Genomic DNA, 13,781 nt, shown 5'->3' with positions numbered 1-13,781 from the left:
AAGGGCAGTTTGGACACAAATTCACAGAGAGAAGACAGAAGATAAGTGAAATTGATGGTGTCACACAGCATCATCCAAACAAGCCCAGCCCAGAGGGGCATATGAAAATGTCCAACTCCCGTCATGGTCATGAGACATGGACTTATTATAGCACCTATGATGTCACACTGTATACATCACATCTGAGCTCCTTGTCACCATAGAGCCAGACTTCACATTACGTATTGAGAGAGGATGTCCAGCGACCCTGACTCCCAGGGTAGACACTCTCTTACGAGAGGACCAAGCTGGCTGTGACATACAATTCTGTGCAGGAGCTGGCAGGGGTGGCCTGAGGTGCCCACAGAAAACAGGGCAACCAGCTGTGGGGTGCAGGGAATGGCCATTCCCAGGAAGACAGCTGGAAGTCTGAAAGATGGCTCAAATCTCCCCAGAAGAAGAGTCACCAACAAGGAAATTCTCTGATCTAAAATCTCCTCTGAAAGCCAAAGTATAACTTCTCCAGGCACATTACAGGGAGGATTCAGAGTCTCACAGCCTCTATAGGTGAACTAAGCAATATCACCAAGAATTTTAGCTCCAAACTCTCAGACCCTCAATAGGGATGGCCCAGGGTACAATACAGTGCTTAGCCAACTTTAGATCCTTAGCTACAACTTTTGTGATGTCTGTCATGTCTGAACATCTCCTATGGTGATGGTGAATTTTGTGTGTCAACTTGACTGGACTGTAGGACAACCAGATAATTTGGTCAAACGTTATTCTAAGTGTATCTGTGAGGATGATTTTGGATAAGATTAACATCTGAGTCTGTAGACTCAGTAAGCAGATTTGTTCCCTCTAATGTGGGTAGTGAAGGCCTGAATACAACACAAAGGCTAAGTAAGAGGGAATTCTTCCTGCATGATGGCCTTTGAGCTGGGACATCAGGTTTTTTCCTGCCTTCAGACTTGAACTGAAACATCAGCTCCTCTTAGGTCTCAAGTCGGCCAGCTTTTAGACTGGAACTACTATTGGCTCTTCTGGGTCTATAGCTTGTTGACCAGAGATCATGGAACTTCTCAGCCTCCATAATCATTTGAGCCAAGGTGGGAGTGGGAGGAAGGGGCAGGGAGCCACGCTGCGTGGCTTTCAGAATCTTAGTTCCACAACTGGGCATTGAACCCAGGCCACAGCAGTGAAAGAGCCGAGTCCTAACCATTGGACCACCAGGCAATTTCCTGCCAATTCCTTATAATAAATCTCTATCTCTAATTAGTCTATCTATCCTCTTGGTTCTGTTTCTCTGGAGAACCCTAATAATATGCCTCCTGTACCATATTTACCTAATAACTACTAAATCTTTTAACAGCCTATTTAAATAAATGAATTTTAAAATGCAACCCTGTCATGCTATGCTATGCTAAGTCACTTCAGTCGTGTCCGACTCTGTGTGACCCCATAGACGGCAGCCCACCAAGCTTCCCCGTTCCTGGGATTCTCCAGGCAAGAACACTGGAGTGGGTTGCCATTTCCTTCTCCAATGCATGAAAGCGAAAAGAGAAAGTGAAGTCACTCAGTCATGTCCGACTCTTAGTGACCCCCATGGACTGCAGCCTACCAGGCTCTTCTGTCCATGGGATTTTCCAGGCAAGAGTACTGGAGTGGGGTGCCATTGCCTTCTCCAGCAACCCTGTAATATTGATGTTTAAATCAAACATTTTTATATAAACATATAAGCTAACTGTAAGATTAAATACACGCATTAAAATAATAGCTCCCCTGAAAATACATACTCCTGATGGTAACTGTACATGGACCAAACTTCTCTCATTTCAATTCCTACCAAATGGAAATCAAGTATATTTTATAGTGAATCTTACCCTCCTTTTTAAGTGGAAAACCCTTCTCTCTTAGGCACCAAAAATAATACCCAACACACAGTACAACACACAGAGTGACATTACTATGTGCTTTAATGTGGCCACACTTAAAAACTACTCCAACTACTTGTGGCTTATTATGCAGGTGTCATCATTTTGTGGGTCAGGGACTTAGGAAGGACCCAACTGAGCAGTCTGTCTCTGATCCTTGAGGCATCAGCTGGGGAGGCTGGGACAGGAAGGTCCACTGCCAGGACGGCATCTTCGCTCACATATCTAGTGGCTCCATGTATCCTATCTCTTTCTCTGTCCCTTTGGGTGTCTCATTCTCCAGGGTCTCCAGAGCTTCTTGTGGCCTGGCAGCCCTGGGGCAGTCACGCTTCTTGCGTGGTGTCTCAGCACTCCAAGTGTGAGCATTCCAAGAGTCCCAGAGGCTCTTTACCTCTGTCCTGGAAGTCACATCTTACAAGCCAAACAAGTCACTTAGGACAACCCAGAGTCAAAGAGAGGGAATGAACCCCTACAGCTCCATGGGAGAAATGTCAAAGAATCTGTGCCATCTTTATTCCTTCACCCCATTCTTGTGTACGGAAGAAGGAGAAAGTACTCCGACATGAGGTTTCCACATCATGGATAAAAGTGTATCATGTATCCAGAACGAAGGCAGGAGCCAGGTCACACTGGAGCAAAGGCATCAGTTTGAAGTCAGGCACAGTCAGCTTCGAGACCACATATACCACCGACTGGGTGACCTTGAGCTTAACCTCACTGAATCTCAGGGGGTATGGGGGTTGCATGGGGGAGTCTTGTCTGTAGAGTGGAATAATGGTATGTTCCAGGGTTATTGTGTGGATACCTAGTAAAAATAAAAACTTTAATCAGTAAGAATTAATGAGCTTAAGTAAGCCCAGGAAAACAGTGATGATTTTACAAAGGTATTTATAAAATACTGTATTTACCATAAAACCTACTCACACTCTGAAGGAAAATGAGACATAATAGAAAGAGCCTTCTCACTTAGCTTAAAAGCTACAGTTTTTGGAGGAAATTCACCAGCAAGCATCTTCTTAGAATGTCAGTTACCCCCAAATTCCTACCGTGATACCTGAGATGGCTCTGCTTAGTAATCATGTAGGGAGCTGGCAAAACAGCACCATCTTCTTTCTAAGCCATAATTAATCAAGTGTTTGAGGAGGTAGTGAAATGCACAGCAACTTGGCAGGCTCTGATCCTCCAGGTGCTTGGTGATGGTGATAACACCGCTTGTGGAGGGGCATTTTAGAAGTGTGTGGGAGATGCTTTTACCTGGTCCGCAGCTGGGGGCAGGGTGAACATTACTGGAGGGTGGCGACCAGGGACGCTGAGTGCGCGGAGCTGTCCCACATAAGGTGGCAGTGTCATACCAGACCATCACATGAGGGAAGACCTCATTTTTCTGAACCTAGAACTAACTTCCTGTACATGTAAACATAATGTATTTCTATTTGGCTATGATATTTTCCAGGCATTCAATCAGTACATAAATCAAGGAAAGACTCTTCTCAACTCCAAGAGTTGTTTACCACTTTGGAAAATCCTGTCACTGGCAGCAGCGTGAGTGCGTGCTATCCAAGGGCCCAGTCCCACTCACTGTTCCAGCTGCACTGGAGGTGGCAGGTCATGCACCTGATCTCGTCACTGTGGAGCATCCAGAGCCGGGCACCTGCGCTGGAAGTCATCACAAGTTATGCTGCCTTCATTCCTCTTTGTAATACCTCACAGGTGACATCATGCAGACTTTTCTTAAATCATGGATGTGGGTGGGTTATATTATCTGGGAAATTTACTTCAGGACTGTAAGTGAAAGTCGCTCAGTCGTGTCCGACTCTTTGCGACCCCATGGACTATACTGTCCATGGAATTCTCCAGGCCAGAATACTGGAGTGCCTAGCCTTTCCCTTCTCCAGGGGATCTTCCCAACCCAGGGATCAAACCCAGGCTTCCTGCATTGCAGGCAGATTCTTTACCAGCTGACCACAAGGGAAGCCCAGGATTGTAAACAGGGTGTGAAAAAGTATTTGTAATAAAAATGAGAGTTGAGTTTGACAAGCCTGAGAGCCCATTGCTTTAAAAAAAAAAGAAAAAGAAAAAGTTTGCTCTGGATCAAAAATGGCTTGCCAAGTGGAAACACCAGGGAATCATTTCCTTTTTGGAACCTGCTGGACCTAGGAGCAGCCCAGCCAGGCTGAGCAGGAGCAGCTGGCACTAAGGCACGAAAGAACTCTTTCTCTTCACCCTCAGTGGTGAAGAGACACAGACACTTCATCAGCTTTTCAAAACTGAAGGCAAGGCTCAGCAGACTTCACGGGGCCATGTGACCCACGACAAGTTAAGCCTTGGTTTCCTTATCTGTGTAATGAAGGTAAAAATAGCCCCTCCCATACTGACTTACTATGTGGATTAAATCAGATTAAATCAGATTAAAGACAGATGAGATAAAGCATGTTTCGTGCTTTCCTCAACACCCCTGAGCATATGGTGCTCAATAAATGGAAACAGGCATTTACTACTGGGATAGGCTGGGACCTGGCACCCTTTGCTTCGTGCTTGCACCTGGACAAATGTCTCTTGGAGCAACAAAAGACAAAGAAATTATATGGGACTAAAAATAGCTATGTGCATGTGCAGTTGAGGCAAATTATGGATAACGAGATACAAAAAAACCAAAAACCCAACTGCTAAGTCACTTCAGTCGTGTCCGACTCTGTGCGACCCCATAGATGGCAGCCCACCAGGCTCCCCCATCCCTGGGATTCTCCAGGCAAGAACACTGGAGTGGGTTGCCATTTCCTTCTCCAGTGCATGAAAGTGAAAAGTGAAAGTGAAGTCGCTCAGTCGTGGCCGACTCTTAGCGACCCCATGGACTGCAGCCCACCGGGCTCCTCTGTCCATGGGATTTTCCAGGCAAGAGTACTGGAGTGGGGTGCCATCGCCTTCTCCGACTGCCACTTCTTAAAAGTGGGAAGCAAAAGAAAGCTGATGGAAGCAAAAGCAGGGTATTATGCATGGCCCCTGCACACAACATCACCAACGGGGTGGGCAAACCCCACTCTGCCCAACCCCTGGACACACCCCCTACAGCTCACCCCATATAAGCAACCAGCTCAGCCCTCCTCAGGGAGTAAGCAAGGGAGCAAGGGAACCTGTTACTTGTCCTCGCTCCCTCCTGCTTCAGGAGGGGCCCCAATAAAGCCTTGCCTGAATTTCTTTCCTGGCCTTTGATCAATTTCCATTGATTAAGGAGGCTAAGAACATTACCATTTGTATAGCACTTTACAGTTTATAATGCCCTTTTCCATATACTGTCTCCTTTGAACTTTATGTACATTATCCCAAGTACCCTTCCCAACAACTAGACTGAGGCTTGCCCTGGGAGGGAGACCTTCAAAACCCATTCAGTCAAAGAATCTTGTGATCACTTAGAGACCACTTCTCAGAGTATGTTTTCACTTTTAACTCTTCAAATGTCAGATGTTTTTCCCTCAATATCATTATTTAGGCTATTATTTTAACCTTCCAGCTTCCACTGAGGGGTGAGCTGGCTAGAAAATGGTCCAAGACTTAAGTGGATCCACAGTCTCAGTGTAAATTCTTCTTATCCTGTCCCAAATCTAGCAAGTGCACAAGCAGAATATATGAAATCTCAACCAAAGGGCAGCTGGTCACTGCTTAACTTTGTCCAGGAAGCCACCTAAACCACCCTGTCCACTGTTGGAAATCTACAAAGACCAGCTAAGTCTTGGTCCCATGGAAATATTTTTTACTTGGGCTTAGAAATGTCAAGTATAGTCATAAAAGCAGTGGCCCAAGAGAAACAGATCTTTTTTTTTTTTTCTTGATGACTGTGCTGTGCTGTGCTTAGTCGCTTAGTTGTGACTGACTCTTTGTGACTCCATAGACTGTAGCCTGCCAGGCTCCTCTGTCCATGGGGATTCTCCAGGCAAGAATACTGGAGTGGGTTGCAATGCCCTCCTCCAGGGGATCTTCCCAGCTCAGGGATCAAATCCAGGTCTCCTGCATTGCAGGTGGATTCTTTACTGTCTGAGCCACCAGGGGAGCCCAAGAAGTAGAGTAGATAGCTTATTCCTTCTCCAGTGGACCTTCCCAACCCAGGAATCCAACTGGGGTCTCCTACATTGCAGGCGGATTTGACTGTACTTCCAGTTTATCCTACACTACTCTGGTCTCAAGCCAACTAGTAGGAACTCAATTTCTCTACACTTCATCCTAGCAGATTTGGGCTGCTTCCAGGGAAATGTGTGTAAAAGACAAACTTTTCTGAATGTATTTTTTCTTTACTCTGCTATCAGAGAATTTTAGGTACTTTATTCTTTACTGGGTTCATGCCAAATGACTTCATAACTAAAAGAAGGGCAATAGAAAGAAAGGACCAGACCATTTATAGCATCTTGTACCTTTGGCCCCCACACATCACCACACACATTGCACCCCAACTTCAGTTTCTAACTTCAATTCCCTGGAGAGAGTTTATATTCACTTAGTCTCATTAACACAAAACAGTTGTACAGCTTCTCACTGTGGGACCAATTAACTATTTCCACATTAGGCACCAACACAGTCTCACCTTACAGTCTGCTCTTATTATTTATGCTAAATACTTAGTATTAATTACATTGCAAACACTCAATACAAGGGCTATATTTTCACACTGTAGGTGATGATTTCAGGCATTAGAGCCAGATGGATTTTTTTCCCCACTGTTCCTATGCTTTATAATTATGTGCACCAAAATTTAAAACTTTCTACAGCTTTCCACTTGAAGCACCTTTGCAAATGAGATTGTAAAGTCAAATCAAATGTGCTTGAGTATCTTTTGGCATCTGTAAGGGGGAATGCTCAATAGAAGTGGGAACGCACAGATGGCTATTGACCCCCAAATCTGGCAGCAAAGCCCCCCAGCACAGGCAACAATGGCAACAGCATGAACCACACTAGTGACCACAGGTTTCTCTGGACTGAAAAATGATAGAGCTGCATTCCGACAGTGGAGTTCTTTCCTGATCAAAAAACCCAATGCCTCACCCAACATTTTATTATTCACTTTCGGATAAAGTTATTCACTTTGGGATAAAGTGAATTTAGGAGTTATTCACTTTAGAATAAAGAGCATATCTTCAAAGCTAATGGTTTAATTAAACCTTGACATCACCATAATTTCCCAAGTGAGGGCACTAAATCCTAAAGGCTGTGAAGAAAAGAGGTCAGCCTCTTTTCTGGAAGGCCACAAAGAATGAGAATGATTCCTCCTGGCTTGTAATAGTTTAGAAATGGTTAGACCCAGAGGAATTAAGTAACACAAGCTCCAACTACCAGCTCCAAAACAAAAAACATGAATGCCCTAAAGTTGTTTTGTACCATGGGTTTTTCTCAATTCTTCCTTTTTTCTTTTACCAGAACTCTGTCAAAACAGGATTCAAATCCTGACGCCAGCCCCAGGCCTGCTCAAAGGCTGCATTCAAGGCAGACCCCGACACATGGCCACTGAGTGTTAATGTCAGTCCAGCAAGAGGGCTCAAGGCCTGGCTCGGGACACCAGAGAAAAACACACTCCTTGGCGTTCCACCCTGGTGTTCTCATCAGAACAACCATGTCTCAGGATGACTTGTGGACAAATGTGAAAGGGAACATAGAAAATCTTTCCTTCCCAAAGAAAACGAACGACCCATAAGCTCTGTGAGCTGACAGCCATGAGCTACTGTCGGCTCTTACTGAATCCTTTCTGAACTGCACCAAGGGATACAGGAAGACAGGGTAACGGTCAAGTCCTCGTTGGAAGAGGGATAAAACAGGCTCTCTCCCTGGTTTTTACCTTCGTTCAGTGCTATTTTCCCTGGGATGGACTAGGACCCAACCCGTATAATTCTTTGCTTTGCCCTGATCAGCATTTGCTCCCAAGTTTAGTGCCCATCTTGATGAAAGGCTGTCTATTTCATTAGAATGAATTTCAGCCATATGTTTCTGCTTTGAAAGAATTGGGGCTTTTGCTCTAGAATGGTCAGCACAGAGAGACAAAAAGGGCAAGGCTTTTGTTACCAAAGATTCAGCTCCCAAAAGTTGAGTCACAGTCATGGAGCTAACCAAACAACATTACCGCCTTTCAAAGTATAGCGATGACACTATTTTTCCCTGGCACGTTACTTTTCTCACAACAGCCAACTCCACTCCTCTGCTTCTGTGCTGAATGCCCTATGGAGACAAGAAGGCCACCACTCCTCAGCCCAACCCCTTCCCCAAAGGGCTCAAAGGAGGGTGCAATCTTTCCTAAAAAGCACTAACATGAAGAGGGGGTGGGGTGGGAAGCAGTAACACTGGGACCAGCTTCCACTTATGTAATCAATAAATGCAGCTGATGACAATGAAATGCACACCTGCCTCCCCACAAATAAAAATTCAGGGAGAATGTGTCTGAGCTGGTGGGATGGTAAAGAAGCGTTTCTACAATTCTCTATAAATCACAACTGGTCAAACAGTAACGACAGCAATCCCAGGGAAGCCCCGTTGTGGATCTCAGAATACACTCCGGTTACTCAGGGTGTCACACAGACTCGGTGGAATGACTTTTCAGTTTAATGCAAAGTGAGAACTGCCACTGGGTAATAAATTCCTTTCTGGGCTAAAATAGTAGTCCACGAAGTAATCACTGCAAGAAGCAAGAGGTGTTTTATCTCGGTGGTGGCAAAGTGCCTCTTCAGATTGAAAAATGCTGATTTATTCCAGAATGCACAAATTCTGCTGGTTGTTCCTCTCCATTCCCCACCCCGCCAAGGGAGGAATGATCTTGACTGCGTCAGAGCTGTCAGCTTAACACAGTAGGAAGCTTTGTCTCCAGCATCCCATCCTATCCAGCCCTCTTGACTGAGAGAAGTAACAGCTCACCGATGCTAATGTTTAAAGAACCCAGAGGGTGAAGAGAGAGGTCTGACTCCTGAAGGAGCAATCTACACCCATCACCACTTGCCTTCCAGCCTCTGTGGCCGGATAGCAGCGTCCCTACTCAGGCTGCCCCTGAATGCCATCCACAAGTGACCAGCAGCCCCGGGAGTGTGTGGTAGGGGAGGGTTCGCGGTGGAGCAGGCTGCTCAGGGCTCCTCTGCCTCCTCAGACGTTAATCCTCATAGCTCAGAATAAGCCCGATTTCAAACAGCCCGGAGCACGTCGAAAATGGCCTGCAACTCTTCAGTCTCAGTCAATCTCGGCATCGGACAAACCGCGGGTGAGAGTTTGCAGACATATTGAGGAACGAACCCTTGCCAGAACTGAAACCGAGATGAACGCAACAACAATGAAAAACACTTAGAACCACGTGGGCTCAGAGCCAAACACTCGAACTTGGTCTGTACGTAGCAACAAACGCAGGCTTCACCACATAGATTTACAGCAGAGATTCTAGCAGAGATTTACAGCAGAGACTAGCTTGTGGCGTTCTTGCAAATGCAGAGGTTTTTTTTCGGGGGCGGGGGGCGGGCCGCGGGGGAAAGGTAGAAAAGGAAAATGAAGAAAGACAAAGCGACAGATGCAAAGGCAATCCAAACACTCTGAGCCACTCTTTCAAACTTCAGAAATTTACCACAATTTGGGTGATCCTAATGGTCTCTGAATCACGTTAGAAAATGTCACAATAGACATTTGAATTAAAATCCAGTAGGTCTGCCAAAAGACCAATTGTTAAAAATTGGCAAGTTTCCAGAGAATTTACTAGGCTTCATACTGCCCGGGGCTGAGAGAATTGCTAATTCCAGAGAAAGTTAATTATCACCTTATTGATAAAGGGGTAATTTTTAAAGCTTATGGTGTGGCTTTTGTGACTCATTAATTAAAATTTAGAGTAATTTACTAGACACAGTGGTGGCTTCTGTTGTATTATATAGGGACCAAACCATTTGATTTTTCTCCCAGTGGCTGTTTTTAATCCCCCTTGCCTCTCCTCACCTGTCTGCCTTTGAAAGCAACAAAAGCATTAAAAACGTGTAAATCTTTAAAAAGCCTTTCCAGAGACTGCAGGATTAAGAAGTAGAATGTCCAGGGGGCACTCACACAAAGTTCTCTCCTAGAAATGTCAGATTTGCCCACGGAAATGAAGAAGCACGTGTGCTCACACCAAAAGGGACTGCTTTTACAAACTTCAGCTCCAAAATATTAAACCAAATTGTATGCCCTTCAATAATCTGATGGAAAAGAGTCTTTCCTCATCTCTTTTCTTTTCTCTCCCACACCATCCCCAAATAAAAGCAGAGGCTCGGTGGAGGAGAAGCCTCAGGGAATGAAACTGGAGGTGTCTGGGCTCTTAAGTTCCCAGGTGGTGTGGTCTCCTGCTCTCTCCGGGACGGGTGGATCGGGGTAAGCATGCCCGGCCACCTGGCGTTGGGGTGACACTGCGGCTTCCAGGGTAAAGCCTCGGGAGGAACCTCAACCCGCGGAGCTCTGTCCGGAGCCCCAGGGTGCCAGTTCTGAGCCCCGCCTCATCTCTGCCCGACTCGCATTCGCTCTAAAGCGTCCTCAGGAGCGAGTGAACATGTGAGATGTGTCCGCCCACCGCGCCAGACTGTAAACAAACCTACCAAACCCTGTAAAATCTAACTCCCCACGTGTGCATAAAGATTATTTCTCTCTGGACATCCCTTGTTTAAAGGGCACTTCAGCAATGTTTCCTTAAACTTGTTGAAGTGTTTAAGGTCCAAATTTGAGATTTAAAAATACATAAAAGCCCCCACAATATGAGAGGTTTCTGCTTTTGATTTTTCACATCAATTAAAGTCTAAAATTAAAAAAAAAAAAAAAAAAAGAAATCCTATCTTTGTACTTTGGGGCATCGCTTGAATTTTTATAATAAGGAAACATTATTTCACATTTAAAAAGTCATTATTTTTTGAATTTTCAATACAAAAGCTTTAGAGCAGAGACAGTACCTGGGGCTGGCTTGTGTTCTAGCAGCTCGACTGCGTATATTACCTGCTGCTGGAAGAACCCCTGCGACCCCAAACCCCAGAAACCAAGAACTATAGAAAGTGAAACTGCTTCTGCTGGTTTCACTTGCCTCAAAAACACACCACAAAAAGCAAATAAATGACCGAAAGCAATTTATTCTTGTTTTCTTTCTATTATTGTTCATTTTCTTGTTAGGTTTTTATTATTGCTGTTGTTTTGGGCGGTGGGCGCTGGCAGCAAAATAAAAGTAATTTAAGTGGCACAGGGAAGAAATTTAAACGTGTTAAACATAAAAGAACTGGGTGTTTGTGGAATTTTCACTTTTCTTATAATTCAACAAATCAAGCAGACATATATTTACCAAATTGATACATAGCCTCTCCACATGCACAACTTACAGAGATAAAGAAAGTACATTCATATTTTTTAAAAAATATCTGTCACAAATACGTTTGAAAGATGAAGACCGTGAAGTCACCAAACTACTTCCCTAAAACCGAAGGTTCTACATTCACATTTTATTTGAGTTTAGACGATTCATTAATGCTTTGCTAGGTAATCACCGAGCGCTGTTGCTCAAATACCCGCTTCATTTTTTCAGGCTAGTTTTACCAAACAGCACACACACAAAATCGCTGCACAGGAATATTGCACCCTAGGTAGTTTACTTTTCCATACTGTAAATTCCTTCAAAGTTATTTTATGCTTTCACTCTAAATAGCCTATTAAAAAAAAAAAAAAAAGTCGTGAGGATGAAAAAGAACCAAGTTTCTCAGTTTTCAAAAATGGTTCCTCAGAAAAAGAAGAAAAACAAAGTATACAACAAATATCTGGATTCTGAAGTGACTGGATTACTTTCTCAAATACCACAATTTCTGAAACTAACCCCAAAGCCACTTTCTCAGGAAGCTACTGATTGTCTTGACCCTCATGAGTATTATTGTAGAATCCAGAGCCTCTTCTCCTAAACTGCTACAGGTAGTGGAAAGAACTTTTGACTTTGCACCTGAACCATCAATGAAATGATTCCCTTGCAGCTGGCACCTCACCCTCATTCACTGTCCTGTCCTGTACAGCAAGCAACCTTGATAGGCAGCTTCATGCTGCTGGATTCAAGTCACAAAAAGCCCCACCTGGGAAGGAGGTGACTCTGTATTCGAACTTGGGTAAACTGTTCCTGACACTCCACAATCACCTGGGTTTTTTTGTTGTGTTTTGTTTGTTTGTTTGTTTGTTTTGCCCAAACTAACCAACACCAGCATCTAGCAATAAATAGTATTCTCATCTATCCTGGTAAATTAGGCAAACCAACACAAAGACATATGAAATATTCCATCTGAGATATAAAACACAAAATTCAATGTTAAAAAGCACTCTTGCATGTTCACAACATATTGATTATAAACATTAAATTTTAGGCTAATATATTTTATCCCGAGATGAACTGTAATTTTTTTATAATTAAAAAACAAAAAAAGTGAAATCACCATGCCCAAAAATAAGCGAACCAATTATTTGAGTTCACATTTGGGAAAAACAGTAACTCTCTACATATTCAAATGCAGAGTGAAAGTAGAGTGCACACCAAATGGGTAAACTATATAATTCTATACCACATCTCCCCCTCTGAGATCTGGCCAAGACATCACTGTATTCTGAGCAGAAGGAACTAAAGTTTACCTGCCAGCCTCAGCAGTTTTAGTGCAGGATGCTTGTGCGTTGTTGTAAAGGTAGACATGCAACCCAGAAGATCTGAAACAGGTAACCTGTCATGCTGATCGTGAAAACAGAAGGATCCCATGGCAGCGGCACACCCACCAATTGTGCATCTCCCTTACCTACAGTTCGTGCACCAGAGCCCTGATCAGGTTCTTTACCAGGCCGGGAATGTTGACTCAGAAGACAGATGACTTTCAGTACATGCAAACCGAGTGTTGCAAAAGCTAATCTTCCACCCGTGTGTTAGTAGCTCATAGTTAGTCTCCAGCAGCCCTGCTCTCCGGCTGCAAACATCTCATTAGACTAATGCATTCAGCACAGGCAGAAAACTCGATTTACCATAGCTACAGCAATGAATTTCCATTACGATGACAGCTTCAACCACATCATGTCCGGAAAACCAGCCAACCACTGGCTTTTAAAGAACACACACATTTTACATGCAGAAAACGAGGCGCGCGAGTGTGTGTGTGTGTGTGTGTGTGTCTGTGTGTGTGTTTCCTTCCTCTTAGCAGCCCAACTAGAGAAATGTGCAATGTAGCTTTTTTGCCAACACGAGCTGCAAGGTAATGACACTTCTGCTTCTTTAGTAGTTACATCCTTGTAATAACCTGAATTATGTTACAATTGTCAGAATGGGTGTTTCCAACATTTTGGTTTTCATTACCCCTCCTCTGTTGCCATGGAAACCAGACTGTAACATCATCTCTTTGTCCCAGTCCTGCAGCAGTGTGAGCCAGCACCGGGCTTATAAGATACCGGTGATCTGAAAGAGTGAATGTTTGACCTTGGACAAATAAAACAAAAAGAATTATTCTAATGACATCATTGTTTAGGAGACTGCATTTGCCAGAAGAGTGTGCCTACACAGGTGAACATACCATGGTCATATGTATACAGCTACATACAACGCATATGGTTAGTTCTTTTAAACAGGGCACTGACCTGGGCCCTGGACCTATATGTAAATGCAGAAGTGTAAACATGGTTTATACTCATAAATATAATAGAGGCCTCATGAGGTGGAATGGTCCTTACATGGGAGAAGGGCTGCTATTCACCCTCCATGCCCTATTGTATTCTCTGTGGCAAATCAATTTATACTGGTAAAGGGACTTTTTCTTCTTTTCTTTGTTAAGTGGAGCAAGGCTCCCCATTGCCCACCTCTTTCACCCCATCCTGATGTTTTATTCCCAAGTATTTCCTACAAAATGA

General features: G+C 44.0%; 1 protein-coding gene across 7 annotated transcripts in view; it reads right to left on the bottom strand.

Moving 5' to 3' along the window:
• SCML4 (Scm polycomb group protein like 4) overlaps positions 1–12,898 on the bottom strand; it is a 100,029-nt gene extending 87,131 nt beyond the window's left edge. For 2 of the 7 annotated variants that reach the window (XM_086317462.1, XM_086317465.1), the window contains exon 1: positions 12,528–12,786. In XM_086317462.1, the coding sequence (XP_086173588.1) occupies positions 12,528–12,648 (121 nt within the window). In that variant the 5' untranslated portion in view covers positions 12,649–12,786. Of the gene's footprint in view, positions 1–12,527 lie in introns of all 7 variants that reach the window. The other 5 variants (XM_086317467.1, XM_086317463.1, XM_086317464.1 and 2 more) reach the window with 5 other exon arrangements.
• Positions 12,899–13,781: the final 883 nt, after the last annotated feature.

The sequence above is a fragment of the Bos grunniens genome, chromosome 9, assembly GCF_055505025.1.
Source record: "Bos grunniens cultivar Pamir isolate PY7600 chromosome 9, Bosgru_T2T1.0, whole genome shotgun sequence".
Taxonomy (NCBI): Eukaryota; Metazoa; Chordata; class Mammalia; order Artiodactyla; family Bovidae; genus Bos; species Bos grunniens.
This window is presented reverse-complemented; position numbering and strand designations above follow the sequence as displayed.